Source organism: Entelurus aequoreus, linkage group LG12 (assembly GCF_033978785.1).
Source record: "Entelurus aequoreus isolate RoL-2023_Sb linkage group LG12, RoL_Eaeq_v1.1, whole genome shotgun sequence".
In the NCBI taxonomy this organism is placed as follows: Eukaryota; Metazoa; Chordata; class Actinopteri; order Syngnathiformes; family Syngnathidae; genus Entelurus; species Entelurus aequoreus.
The window spans coordinates 19993285-20006761 of NC_084742.1; the positions used below are offsets into that span (position 1 = coordinate 19993285).

General features: G+C 39.6%; 1 protein-coding gene across 1 annotated transcript in view; it reads right to left on the reverse strand.

Annotated features, from left to right (window-relative positions):
- The window catches only part of LOC133661671 (disintegrin and metalloproteinase domain-containing protein 33-like), a 141256-nt gene that overhangs the window by 79753 nt on the left and 48026 nt on the right, over positions 1 to 13477 (reverse strand). The window contains exon 2 of the mRNA XM_062065057.1: positions 6325 to 6404. Within this exon, the coding sequence (XP_061921041.1) occupies positions 6325 to 6404 (80 nt within the window). The remainder of the gene's footprint in view (positions 1 to 6324; positions 6405 to 13477) is intronic.

Here is a 13477-nt window from a genome sequence, read left to right on the forward strand (position 1 = left end):
AAGACGCTTCTTCTGATCACAACAAGTATCTTTTAGCGTTTTCTTGTCGCTTAAATGTCAACCAAACATGCTAATGAAAGGGAGCAAAAATAACCACATTAAGGTGAACTAAAAATACTATTCAAAATAGTAATTTGAATCAACATAGTTCTTAAGATTGTGATGTAAGCTTATCATTTGTCTTCATTGTTTTATTTTGAGATGAAGGCATCATGATCAATCATGTCTAGAAAAAAGTGCTTCTTGTTGATTTATGAATTTCATTAAGAGCCGTGGGGGCTAAACTTGTTTTGATAAAAAAAAAACATTTTCTTCAAGCCAATTTCGCAACGTGCGCACTAGTCTGCATGAAAACGGAACAGCGTAATTCTATTAGGAAGCAATCCTTACATGAGAGAGCATGAATTATACAAACCCCGTTTCCATATGAGTTGGGACATTGTATTAGATGTAAATATAAATGGAATACAATGATTTGCAAATCCTTTTCAACCCATATTCAATTGAATGCACTACAAAGACAAGATATTTGATGTTCAAACTCATAATCTTTTTTTTTTTTTTTGCAAATAATAATTATCTTATAATTTCATGGCTGCAACACGTGCCAAAGTAGTTGGGAAAGGGCATGTTCACCACTGTGTTACATGGCCTTTCCTTTTAACAACACTCAGTAAACGTTTGGGAACTGAGGAGACACATTTTTTAAGCTTCTCAGGTGGAATTCTTTCCCATTCTTGCTTGATGTACAGCTTAAGTTGTTCAACAGTCCGGGGGTCTCCGTTGTGGTATTTTAGGCTTCATAATGCGCCACACATTTTCAATGGGAGACAGGTCTGGACTACAGGCAGGCCAGTCTAGTACCCGCACTCTTTTACTATGAAGCCACGTTGATGTAACACGTGGCTTGGCATTGTCTTGCTGAAATAAGCAGGGGCGTCCATGGTAACGTTGCTTGGATGGCAACATATGTTGCTCCAAAACCTGTATGTACCTTTCAGCATTAATGGTGCCTTCACAGATGTGTAAGTTACCCATGTCTTGGCCACTAATACACCCCCATACCATCACAGATGCTGGCTTTTCAACTTTACGCCTATAACAATCCGGATGGTTCTTTTCCTCTTTGGTCCGGAGGACACGACGTCCACAGTTTCCAAAAACAATTTGAAATGTGGACTCGTCAGACCTACAGAACACTTTTCCACTTTGTACCAGTCCATCTTAGATGAGCTCAGACCCAGTGAAGCCGACAGCGTTTCTGGGTGTTGTTGATAAACGGTTTTCGCCTTGCATTGGAGAGTTTTAACTTGCACTTACAGATGTAGCATCCAACTGTAGTTACTGACAGTGGGTTTCTGAAGTGTTCCTGAGCCCATGTGGTGATATCCTTTACGCACTGATGTCGCTTGTTGATGCAAAACAGCCTGAGGGATCGAAGGTCATGGGCTTAGCTGCTTACGTGCAGTGATTTCTCCAGATTCTCTGAACCCTTTGATGATATTACGGACCGTAGATGGTGAAATCCCTAAATTCTTTGCGATAGCTGGTTGAGAAAGGTTTTTCTTAAACTGTTCAACAATTTGCTCATGCATTTGTTGACAAAGTGGTGACCCTCGCCCCATCCTTGTTTGTGAATGACTGAGCATTTCATGGAATCTACTTTTATACCCAACCATGGCACCCACCTGTTCCCAATTTGGCTGTTCACCCGTGGGATGTTCCAAATAAGTGTTTGATGAGCATTCCTCAACTTTATCAGTATTTATTGCCACCTTTCCCAACTTCTTTGTCACGTGTTGCTGGCATCAAATTCTAAAGTTAATGATTATTTGCAAAAAAAAAGTTTATCAGTTTGAACATCAAATATGTTGTCTTTGTAGCATTTTCAACTGAATATGGGTTGAAAATGATTTGCAAATCATTGTATTCCGTTTATATTTACATCTAACACAATTTCCCAATTCATATGGAAACGGGGTTTGTAGATTATTGCATTTCCTAGTTTGCATTTTTGCTGTCTCAACTACACAGAAAGTAGCAGGAAACATCACATGATCACTGATAAACCGTGGTGGCTAAAATAAAAACACTTGTTTGGCTGTTATGAAGTGATGACTGAATGGAAAAAGAATGCACACGGCGGGCCAAATAGAACAGTTCCCAGATAATCATTTGACTTTTATGGGGATTACAGGAAACAAGCTACTGCCAAAAAATAAAACTATTCAGCTGTTTTTCTTCATCATATTCTCATGACCACTTCACTGACTGAATGGAGGCCATCAATCAAGTAAAGTGCCAGTCGGCTGCTTTAATGAGCATATTACTTTAAGCAGGTATACAAAAACATATCAGTTTGCCAAAAAGCGTGTGTCCGCAAATAATAAATGCAAGCATCCACTGCCGTGAAACGTGGCTGCCATGTGCACACTTTTTGATGTCAACCAGGGTGAAATATTATCGGCAGCGCATTCAAGAAGGTGACTTATCATCTAATCATTGGGGGCGCATGGAGGAGAGATACGAGCTTGTTGCAGCTGCTCTGACGCTTATTTGTGGCACTGAAGAGAATGGTCATAGATAACAACCTTCCCAAAAATGGGACAATGCCAACCACTTTTCCTAACATGGCATAACATTGCAGATCAAGTGCATTTCTTTCTAGAGACGCAAGTCTTACTAAAGCGAACATCATCATATACTTACAGTGGAACCCGCTTATCTTGACACCCCTCAAACTGGCTGACTGATGTTGATATAAACAGATGTTAACAACTAAAAGGGAAACTGATTGATTCTTCTGTTTTCATATTTAGCGTTGGGAGTGTTGTGTAATGCTGTGTGCTAGTTAGAGCCAGACCATGAGAGAAGAGTTCCACTCCACACTTCAATTTGGCCAATGTGGCTGTGCTGTAAGATACAAAGTGCTGTTTTGTAGATGTCAATAAAAGTCTGATTTGCGCGATTTGTGTGTCATTTGTCATCTTACCTCATGATCATCTTCATTCCACCACCAAGAGAGCTGCAGTGTAACAACTTTTTACGTCTATTTATTATAATTTAGCCATCAACTTTTAAATTCAGCTTCAGATATTTTTAGGTATGTGCTAACAAACAATAAAGGTGACCGTAAAGGTGACCGATTCCTTCAGAAATAATAATTTATACTGTAACTACGCTGCTACGAAAATAGAAATAACTCTTAAACTTTTGCACATTTTTTTTGTCCTGTCCAGCTACTCAGGTAAATCATATTATTGATGTAGATGCCCATATTTGCTGTACAGATGTACTTTACAAAAGAGAAGTGTGGGATGCTTCTCATGTGGGAGTGTAGGTACTAGAGATGCGCGGATAGGCAATTGTTTCATCCGCATCCGCATCACAAAAGTCGTCATCCACCTGCCATCTAACCGAACTAACATTTTATCAAAACTACAACCGCCCGCCACCCGCCACCCGCCTGTTGTTATATATATAATATAGACCAGGGGTCGCACCCTAACAGCAATAATTAGGGCGTGCTGTGATGGTACTGCCTTTATCACCCTCTACAACATGTACAGACAGCGTGACCGCCCAGTCACATGTTGTGTGCGGCTTCTGCTTGCACACGTAAGTGACAGCAAGGCATACTTGTTCCACAGCCATACAGGTTACACTGACGGTGACCGTATAAAACAACTTTAACACTCTTAATATGTGCCACACTGTGAACCCACACCAAACAAGAATGACAAACACATTTCGGGAGAACATCCGCACTGTGAGACAACATAAACACAACAGAACAAATACCCAGAACACCTTGCAGTCCTAACTCTTCCTGGCTGAAATATACACCCCCGCTACCACCAAACCCCCCCCCCACCCCCCTCCGTCGGTTGAGGTGGGCGGGGATTGGTTTGGCCAGAAAGAGTTAGGACTGCAAGGTGTTCTGGGTATTTGTTGTTCTGTTGTGTTTATGTTGTCTCACGGTGCGGATGTTCTCCCGAAATGTGTTTGTCATTCTTGTTTGGTGTGGGTTCACAGTGTGGCACATATTAAGAGTGTTAAAGTTGTTTTATACGGCCACCGTCAGTGTAACCTGTATGGCTGTGGACCAAGTATGCCTTGCTGTCACTTACGTGTGCAAGCAGGTGCTGCGTACAACATGTGGCTGGGCTAGCGCGCTGGCTGTACATGTTGTAGAGGGTGATAAAGGCAGTACCAACACGGCACGCCCTTATTATTGTTGATTGGGTGAAAATCAACAGACATTCGAGAGAATTGGTTCAACCGCCACCCGCCCGAATCTATTTAAAATCTTTTTTTCTTGTCATGCATCCGCCCGACCCGCGGATTATCCGCGGACTCCGCGGTCGTGTCCGTAAACCGCGCATCTCTAGTAGGTACCTATGTATGTGGGTAAGTACCAATGTGTGCGCGTTTGTATGTATCAATGAATAACTACACGTATGTGTGTATATATCCATGTATAATTGTGTGTATGTATGTGCATTTGTATTTACAACGTAAGGTGGGTCTTGGCGTCTCTCTTTCACAAATCTCAGCTGTACGTTGTTTCTGATTGGTTTAAATTGTGTGGTGTTTTACGTGGTTGGTTAAATGTAGGCACATATCAGATACGTACACACAGATTGTATACGCACCTCGGAATGGGCGCACACACATTGTATTACACGCTCACAAATCTGAATAAACTCGCACAAATCGTACACGGCAGAAGTGTCGCAAAAGGCACGTGTAAAAAAGACAGCCAATAGAGGGTTCCTGCTTCTCGCACAGGCATATTGTATGTATTACACGCATGCACTTCTGAATGCGCGTGCACACGATGTATTACAGGCTTAAAAATCTGGATACGTTCGCTCAAATCTTACACGGCAAAAGTGTCGCAAAAGTCACATGTAAGTAGACAGTCAATCGAGGGTTCTTTCCGATTAGGGACAGACAGACAAAACACACGTACGTGGATCAAAAATACACGTACGCAGACCTAAAACACACGTACGCTGATCTGAATACACACACTCAGATTGATATACAGACATACAAATTAGAACACGCGCACGTGAATTGGAATAAACACGCACAGATTGAGATACAGTATACACTTGCAAAACATTTTGCTACAATAATACTTCCATAGTTTCTGAAGAAGAGAAGAATGCTAAAAGATGCTACTGGTTGAAGCCGGCTGGTTAAATGGGTAACATACTGTACAGGACTGTACAGCTCTTACGAAAAGATCGGTCAATGTAAACGTATAGAGCAGAATAAATACAGTTGTGATGGTTTGCTTTGACTGACTTTTAAAAAACAAACTTTCCGATACGCAGTGAATTATTTACAATTAATTCATGGCTTTGACTTTGTCTAAATTGTTACATATGGGAATTATATTCTTACTTTTTTTTTTTTTACAGTTGATTCAGTGGACACTTGCACCTATTGTGGATTTTCTCCTCACTGATATATGTTTTTGGGAGACAATAAGAGTCGTTATATCTAGCTACGTTGTTGTTGGCATTTACTTATCACTGACTAACCAAATACAAACTTATTATTTTCAGTCTATCCTAAATCAATTCTAAATACAAAAATTTAATTTTGTTGTTAAAATATGGCTGTTGGATACATTTCTTTCTAAGGGGGATGTATTCAGGTGTTTTGTCATGTATGAAATGGTTTTCTTTCAGAATGTTCTGCCACATTTCAGAAATATTGACCTATTTCAGCTTCGGTATCATTAATTGACCTCCTTGTTGTTGAAAACATGTCCCGATCCTTCCAACTGCACCATTAGTCCTCAATGGAGACTCTGTGTACAAAACCCCCTACAAGGATCAATTGATCTAAGTGCATACATGCAAGAGGGATCTGGTTTCCACTTATGTGTTAATCCAACCTTTAAAAATGATCTATTAAGGTGTTTACGTGCATTTTATAAATCTGGTTTCAACATATTTTTAGTGCATGTAAATGTAGTGACTGTGGTTGTTTGAGGACAACACAATATTGTATGCTCGGGTGGCAGACCACAGAGCATTTGTCTTCAATGCACAGACAATAAATAATGAATGGGTGATGGTCCACAGGTTTCTGGAACAGATTTTCTTAACGGGCCTTTTCTTTGACTAAAATAGTGTTATTAAATGCTTTCGGAGCCCAGACCTACTTGCAGCTAATGCCTTGTTCGGGTCTCAAAGAAACACAATACTGACTGATGATGCTAAATCTTGATAGCATATTATCTTATCAGTCAGATAGCTCTACCCAATCATCAACACTTCAAGCAGCACTAATGAGTTCGCTGACCTGAGTTGAGATGTTTGCCTCCCTCTTGATTCGACCTTGAGAAAGCCATTGCACCGTCACTGTGCGCCCTCTTTGCAAGCCTGAAAAAACACAAAAGACAACGAGGACAATGACCAGGATGGCAATTTAATAAATTCCAAGCCATGTTACCATTTTTTTTTTTTTCTCCGATTTTCTATGTTTCTGCTGCAGTTTTTCCAAGACAGTAGGAATGGGCAATATTGCCTAAAATCTACAGTATATCGCAATACATATTGCAGCCTTCTGCGATAACGATATATTATTTGGTGCGTATATGAAAATATAATTATTTCCAAACGGGTTACAAGGGCTCCTAATTTGGCTGCTGTGGTATGCGGTAACATTTTGCATTATTTCCAGCTGTATTATCTTCTTGAAAACTATTATTATTCTACTCGCTAACTTATTGTTATTAGCTGGTTTTGTAACATGGTTTTATCTGCATTTCTGTTAAAAGATAATAAGCACTTATTCTTCTCTTGTTTCATATTTTACATTAGTTTTGGGTAATGCTGTACTAAAAAATCCGGGTATCAATCCAATACCAAGTAGTTACAGTAGCAGTATGGTTCATATCAATACTCATACTTCAAATTTTCAAGATCATTGAATGATACTATATTTGATCACAATTATAATCAGACAAAAACACAGCATACCAATATCAACTAAATATTGTTTTTTTTCTACTATTGACTTTGATTTAAATCCTTTGGTTTTTGTCAAAGCTCTCCTGTATTCAAGGAGTTATTTGTGAACAATAACAAAAATGACCAAACATTTTTTGATAATAAAAAATATTGATCTTAACAGTTTTGTATCGACCATATAGTGACATGTAGTGATCGAGTCATACCAAAGACTGTAAAAATGGGACCCATTACCTCCCTGCTTGGCACTCAGCATCAAGGGTTGGAATTGGGGGTTAAATCACCAAAAATGATTCCCGGGCGCGGCACCGCTGCTGCCCACTGCTCCCCTCACCTCCCAGGGGGTGATCAAGGGGATGGGTCAAATGCAGAGGACAAATTTCACCACACCTTGTGTGTGTGTGACAATCATTGGTACTTTAACTTTAACTTTAACTTTAACATTATACTTGGTGTCGTTACTGTCAATATTTGTACTGATCCTCCCACCTTTGTTTACGTTCAAGAGCGCTAGCTTGCGGTTAGCTTATCCTCCTACGTTGTGTAGGGTAGCATGTTTCGCTATTACTTGTTCTCCAGGGATCATATTTGTAAGACACATAGTTTACTTGCCGCCATGGTAGCGAAGATTGCTGACTTAGAAGTGGTTTTGCACGCTGTGAACTTTGCAGGACACAGCTAGTATGTGTCTTCAACATGCATTATCACAATATAACGATAGTATTAAAAAGCTCTATCATCGGCCAAATGTGTATCATTTATAACGTATATGGCACCACCCTACAAGAAATGATGACTAGTTTATCCCTGAAGAATCATGAGTTACCTTCAAATTTGTAAACAGAAAAACCTTATTTGTGCAGGGCACTAAATTGAATAAAGTGAATCATCCACAAGAGTCTGGCTGGTCTGGAGGTTTTAGTTTAGCAGAAGACACTGCATTCATTTCACCTGGAACATTGAACAAGACAAATTAAATGAACGCTGTCAGTTTATTACACATCTGTTTTCTCTTTCACACACATTTTAACAATAGTGTGGATGCAGCAAGCACACAAATTTCTGGAAAGCATAAAAACAGCCAGAGGACCATAAAAGGCAGCATGAATGTTTGTGTGGTGATTCATCAAGCTTTGTCACTTAAACATGGCTTAATTACACCTTCACAAACATTGGCCCATGTACACTTGCTGACAGCTGTGTTTTTTCATTGCAAGAAAGATACAACGCCTTTCTCCCCCTCAAGCAAAAGTCACAATCATTTGCGAATAACACAGAAAAGAAGCCATAGAATATCAGTGAGAACTTTGGCCTGAAATGACTCCAGACAGTCAATGGGAAACATTTCAGTGGCATTTGAGGCAAGAAAAACAAGACAAGAAAGAAAGAAAGTAGGAGAGGCTGCCGGTATTAGACTGGTCCATCACTTAGTGACGCTCATTTGCATAACATTAAATCGCAACAAGTAGACGCTGGCGCAACATAGAAAGTAAACTAGTAAAGACCTAGGACACAGTGATTTAAGTCAGTGTCTCATTTGCTGGAAAATAACAAGAATGGTCAAAGATCCAAAACAATACATTCATAAGAGGGGACCTGCTGCTTAGACAAGTGTTGTTATTTGTAGCTATACGGGTATAAATGTAGTCGGGCGTCCTGTGGAGAGCTGCAGGGTCGGAATGACAACAAACATTTAAATTCATGTTATCTTCCTTTGGAGAGAAGCTGACGGAAGACACTGTCCCATATCCATAAAGTTGCCAGTCAAACATTGTGTGTACCCTATGCTCTAGCTTGCTCTTATTCAATAATCAATAAGCACAAATTGAATATGTCTAGTTTGGACAATGTAGACAGGAACTTGACTATTTATCCAAGCTAGACAATAGAAGCACACCTAAATAAATGTAAGCATGGAATAACTTGAGTGTCACTGAGGGGTACTACTGTCTTTGGCGCACAGAAGCACCAAGACACTATTATTAGTCACCTTGAGACCCTCTCCCTGAAACATAATGATCAGGTTAGAAATCTAAGGGTAATCATGGACTCAGACTTGAATGTTAACAGCCACATTAGGTCAATAACATCAGCAGCTATTTACCACCTGAAAAACATTGCCAAAATCAGAAGAATAATGTCTAAATCAGACTTAAAAAGACTAATCCATGTGTTTGTTTCCAGCAGGTTAGACTACTGTAATGACCTTCTCACTGGGCTCTCTAAAAGAACTGCAAAGGAGCTGCAGTACATCCATAATACTGCTACTCGAGTCCTGACTAGAACCTGGAAATACAACCATATTAGTCCAGTGCCTAGGTCACTGCACTGGCTTCCTGTTGCTCAAACTTCAAAACAGTACATGTCTTTTCATGGTTTTATGCCAAAGTTAAACTCTAAGAGACATATGAACCATCTCTGAGAACCTCAGTTTTATGCTCCTACAATCTAGAACACTATACGTAAAGATGTGAGACAGGCTTCAATGTTGGCAATGTTCAAATCCAGACTGATTATTTTTTTTAATTGTAGACAGTAAATATGACAACTGAAAGTAATTTATCTACACAATTTGATTTGATTTAGAATTATAATATGTTAATGATGATTGAATTTAGTTTTTAATTTGAATTATGATTCCTTTTTTGATTCTTTTATTTTTGGTTTTGCCTTCTTGTGATTTTCTGTACAGCACTTTGAATTGTGTTGTGTACGAATTGTCGTCTATAAATATACTTGCCTTGCCTTACTACTGCAGGGGGAAATTCATTTTGAAAATTACAATCTCATTACTAAATGACAAAAACCTTTTAAATTCTATTTAACGAGCAGCATTAGGAGCAAACCCTGCCATTTTATTCAAAGAGTCACGCTGCACTGTTGTTGGAAAGATGGCAGACACTTACTCCTTGTCAACCCCAGTGAGCGTAGCCCACCAGTGTGTTGGTTCCGCTGCGCTTGTGACAGCCTACACCACAAGCGAGCCTCGGTGGTGGCTTATTTCTTTCATGCGGCTACTACACAAAGATTTGGACTGCTTTGTAAACACTGGACACATGTAACCAGCAGGTTTTCATGAGTCTAGGTGTGTCACAGTACATGTATTCATATTTTTATTGTTTGCTATGGTAAAGAGACTAAGTACATATTAAGTAAGGGATAGGAAGCGAACTGCCTCGACAAGTTGTCGACTCTGTAAACACATACAGTGCAGCCCAGCCTTTGGCTAGCTGGTGGTATGGCTAGCAATAATGCCAAGGAAAAGCCAGAGTTTGAAAACCGTCTTGTCGCCAAAATATTCTGTTTGGGAACGCTTGGTCGACCCGGTAAAATTCATAAACAAAAACACAAGTAGAACTGCAACAACTAATCACTTGCTTTGACTAGAAAAAAGCTTTGGTTTGTATTCTGTTGCTTCGATTAATTGTTTAATGAGTATGTATGGAGAAAATCAGAACTGCATAGAGTGCCTGGAAATTGAAATACGCAAACATAGTTTTTGCATTGCCGCTGCAATACTGCGCATATGAGAGCGGTGGTGTGTGGGTGCCATGATCTGTGTGGGGGCAGACAGCAGAATTAAAAAAATATATGTTTTTTTTTTTGCACACATGTTAAAAGTGCAATTTCAATGTCAATGAAAAAAAGAAAGAATGTTATGGCAAGCAGGAAAATCTTTGTTTGTTTGTTTAAACTATTTTCCCAAAAATATGCATAGTGTTCTATCCAATTAATTAAGATTAAAGATTAAAGTACCAATGATTGTCACACACACACTAGATGTGGTGAAATTTGTCCTCTGCATTTGACCCATCCCCTTGGGGAGCAGTGGGCAGCAGCGGCGCCGCGCCCGGGAATCATTTTGGTGATTTAACCCCCAACTCCAACCCTTGATGCTGAGTGCCAAGCAGGGAGGGAACCGGGTCCCATTTTTATAGTCTTTGGTATGACCCGGCTGGGATTTGAACTCCAACCTACCGATCTCAGGGCGGACACTCTAACCAATTACTCGATTAATTTAACCTACTAATCAAAAGATTAATCGATCACTGAAATAATCGATAGCTGCAGCCCTAAAGACAAGTAGATAAGAAGATGCGGTGTGCTGCCGTAGAGATGGCAAACAGAGAAATACGCTGGAATGATTAATAATGCATTTTAGCCAATACAGAACTCTACAATTCCAAAAATAAAATAATAATTTGCTTTGTTCACACTGTTTCGTGTTGCACTCGTCTACATTGTTGCACTTTCCTAAAAAGAAACATTGTATACTATACAGTAATATTTATTTCTATGTATTTATTTGGGAATTACAGTTTGCAGTTCTTTTATATAACATTAAAAAAACATTCCAGCCGTTCACAGAAAAAACTGCTGTCTATTGTTTAGCATTTTGTTGCCTTACTGTACCCAAAATGAATCAAACTGGGGTTTTAAAGGGGACCTATGATGATTTTGATTTACATTTTATACACTTCCTTGTGGTCTAGATGTATTGTATATGCTTTTTTTGCAGACACCCTGTTACACAGCAATAATCCCTCCAATTTTTCATGTGTGTGAGAAAACGCAAAAACTCCCTGAGTATTCAGTGTAGCACATGTGAGCAAACGCCGCTGCTGCCCACTGCTCCCCAAGGGGATGGGACAAATGCAGAGGACAAATTTCACCACATCTAGTGTGTGTGTGACAATCACTGGTACTTTAATCTTTAAAAATCAGACGTGCACACCGTGGCCATACCAGCATCACACCTGTTCCAAACCTGACTTAAAGGCCTTCTGAAATGAATTTTTTAAATTTAAAACGGGGATAGCAGATCCATTCTATGTGTCATACTTGATCATTTTGCGATATTGCCATATTTTTGCTGAAAGGGTTTAATAGAGAACATCGACGATAAAGTTGCAACTTTTGGTCGCTGATAAAAAAAAAGCTTTGCCTGTACCGGAAGTAGCGTGACGTCAACAGTTGAAAGGCTCCTCACATTTCCCCATTGTTTTCAATGCAGCTAGAGCGATTCGGACCGAGAAAGCGACGATTACCCCATTAATTTGAGCGAAGATGAAAGATTCGTGGATGAGGAACTTTAGAGTGAAGGACTAGAATGCAGTACAAGACATATCTTTTTTCGCTCTGACCGTAACTTAGGTACAAGCTGGCTCATTGGATTCCACACTCTCTCCTTTTTCTATTGTGGATCACAGATTTTTATTTTAAACCACCTCGGATACTATATACTCTTGAAAATGAGAGTCGAGAACGCGAAATGGACATTCACAGTGACTTTTATCTCCACGACAATACATCGGCGAAACACTTTAGCTACGGAGCTAACGTGATAGCATCGTGCTTAACTGCATATAGAAACAAAATAAATAAACCCCTCGACTGGAAGGATAATTAGAAAATCAACAATACTATTAAACCCTGGACCTGTAACTACACGGTTAATGCTTTCCAGCCTGGCGAAGGTTAACAATGCTGTTGCTAACGATGCCATTGAAGCTAACTTAGCAACCGGACCTCACAGAGCTATGCTAAAAACATTAGCTATCCACCTACGCCAGCCAGCCCTCATCTGCTCATCAACACCCGTGCTCACCTGCGTTCCAGCAATCTACGGTGCGACGAAGGACTTCACCCGATCACAGATGCGGTCGGCGGCCCGTAGACGGAGGAAGTTAAGGTGAGTTCGGCGGCTAGCGCGTCTGCTATCCACCTCAAAGTCCTCCTGGTTGTGTTGCTGTAGTCCGCCGCTAATACACCGATCCCACCTACAACTTTCTTCTTTGCAGTCTTCATTGTTCATTAAACAAATTGCAAAATATTCACCAACACAGATGTCCAGAATACTGTGGAATTTTGAGATGAAAACAGAGTTTTTTGTATAGGATTCAATGTGTCCGCATACTTCCGTTTCAACGATTGACGTCACGCGCATACGTCATCATACATAGACATTTTCAACCGGAAGTTTAGCGGGAAATTTAAAATTGCACTTTATAAGTTAACCCGGCCGTATTGGCATGTGTTGCAATGTTAAGATTTCATCATTGATATATAAACTATCAGACTGCGTGGTCGGTAGTAGTGGGTTTCAGTAGGCCTTTAATAAGCTAAATGTTTTATTATAATAATTAAATGACAGCAGTAATTTTCATGAGATTATTTTCAAGACTAAAATACTTGTTTCTAATATAAGGTGATTTGGCCCACTTACAATGAAAATTAAAAAAACATATTGTTTTTCGTGAGCTATGAACTAGTATTGTATGTCTAGGTAGGGGTCCTGCTTTAGAAAGAATTTGTACCGCTTTCAGAGATCACATTAAGTACGCCTTAAAACACTCACATGTGTCGCACAATGAGATGTAAGCATGGGATCAAGTGTACATTCCTGTAACTTTCTGTCTGTAAAATATATATTTTTATTAGAATTTCTGTCATCTAAAAACAGCATTTCATGATTAATATCC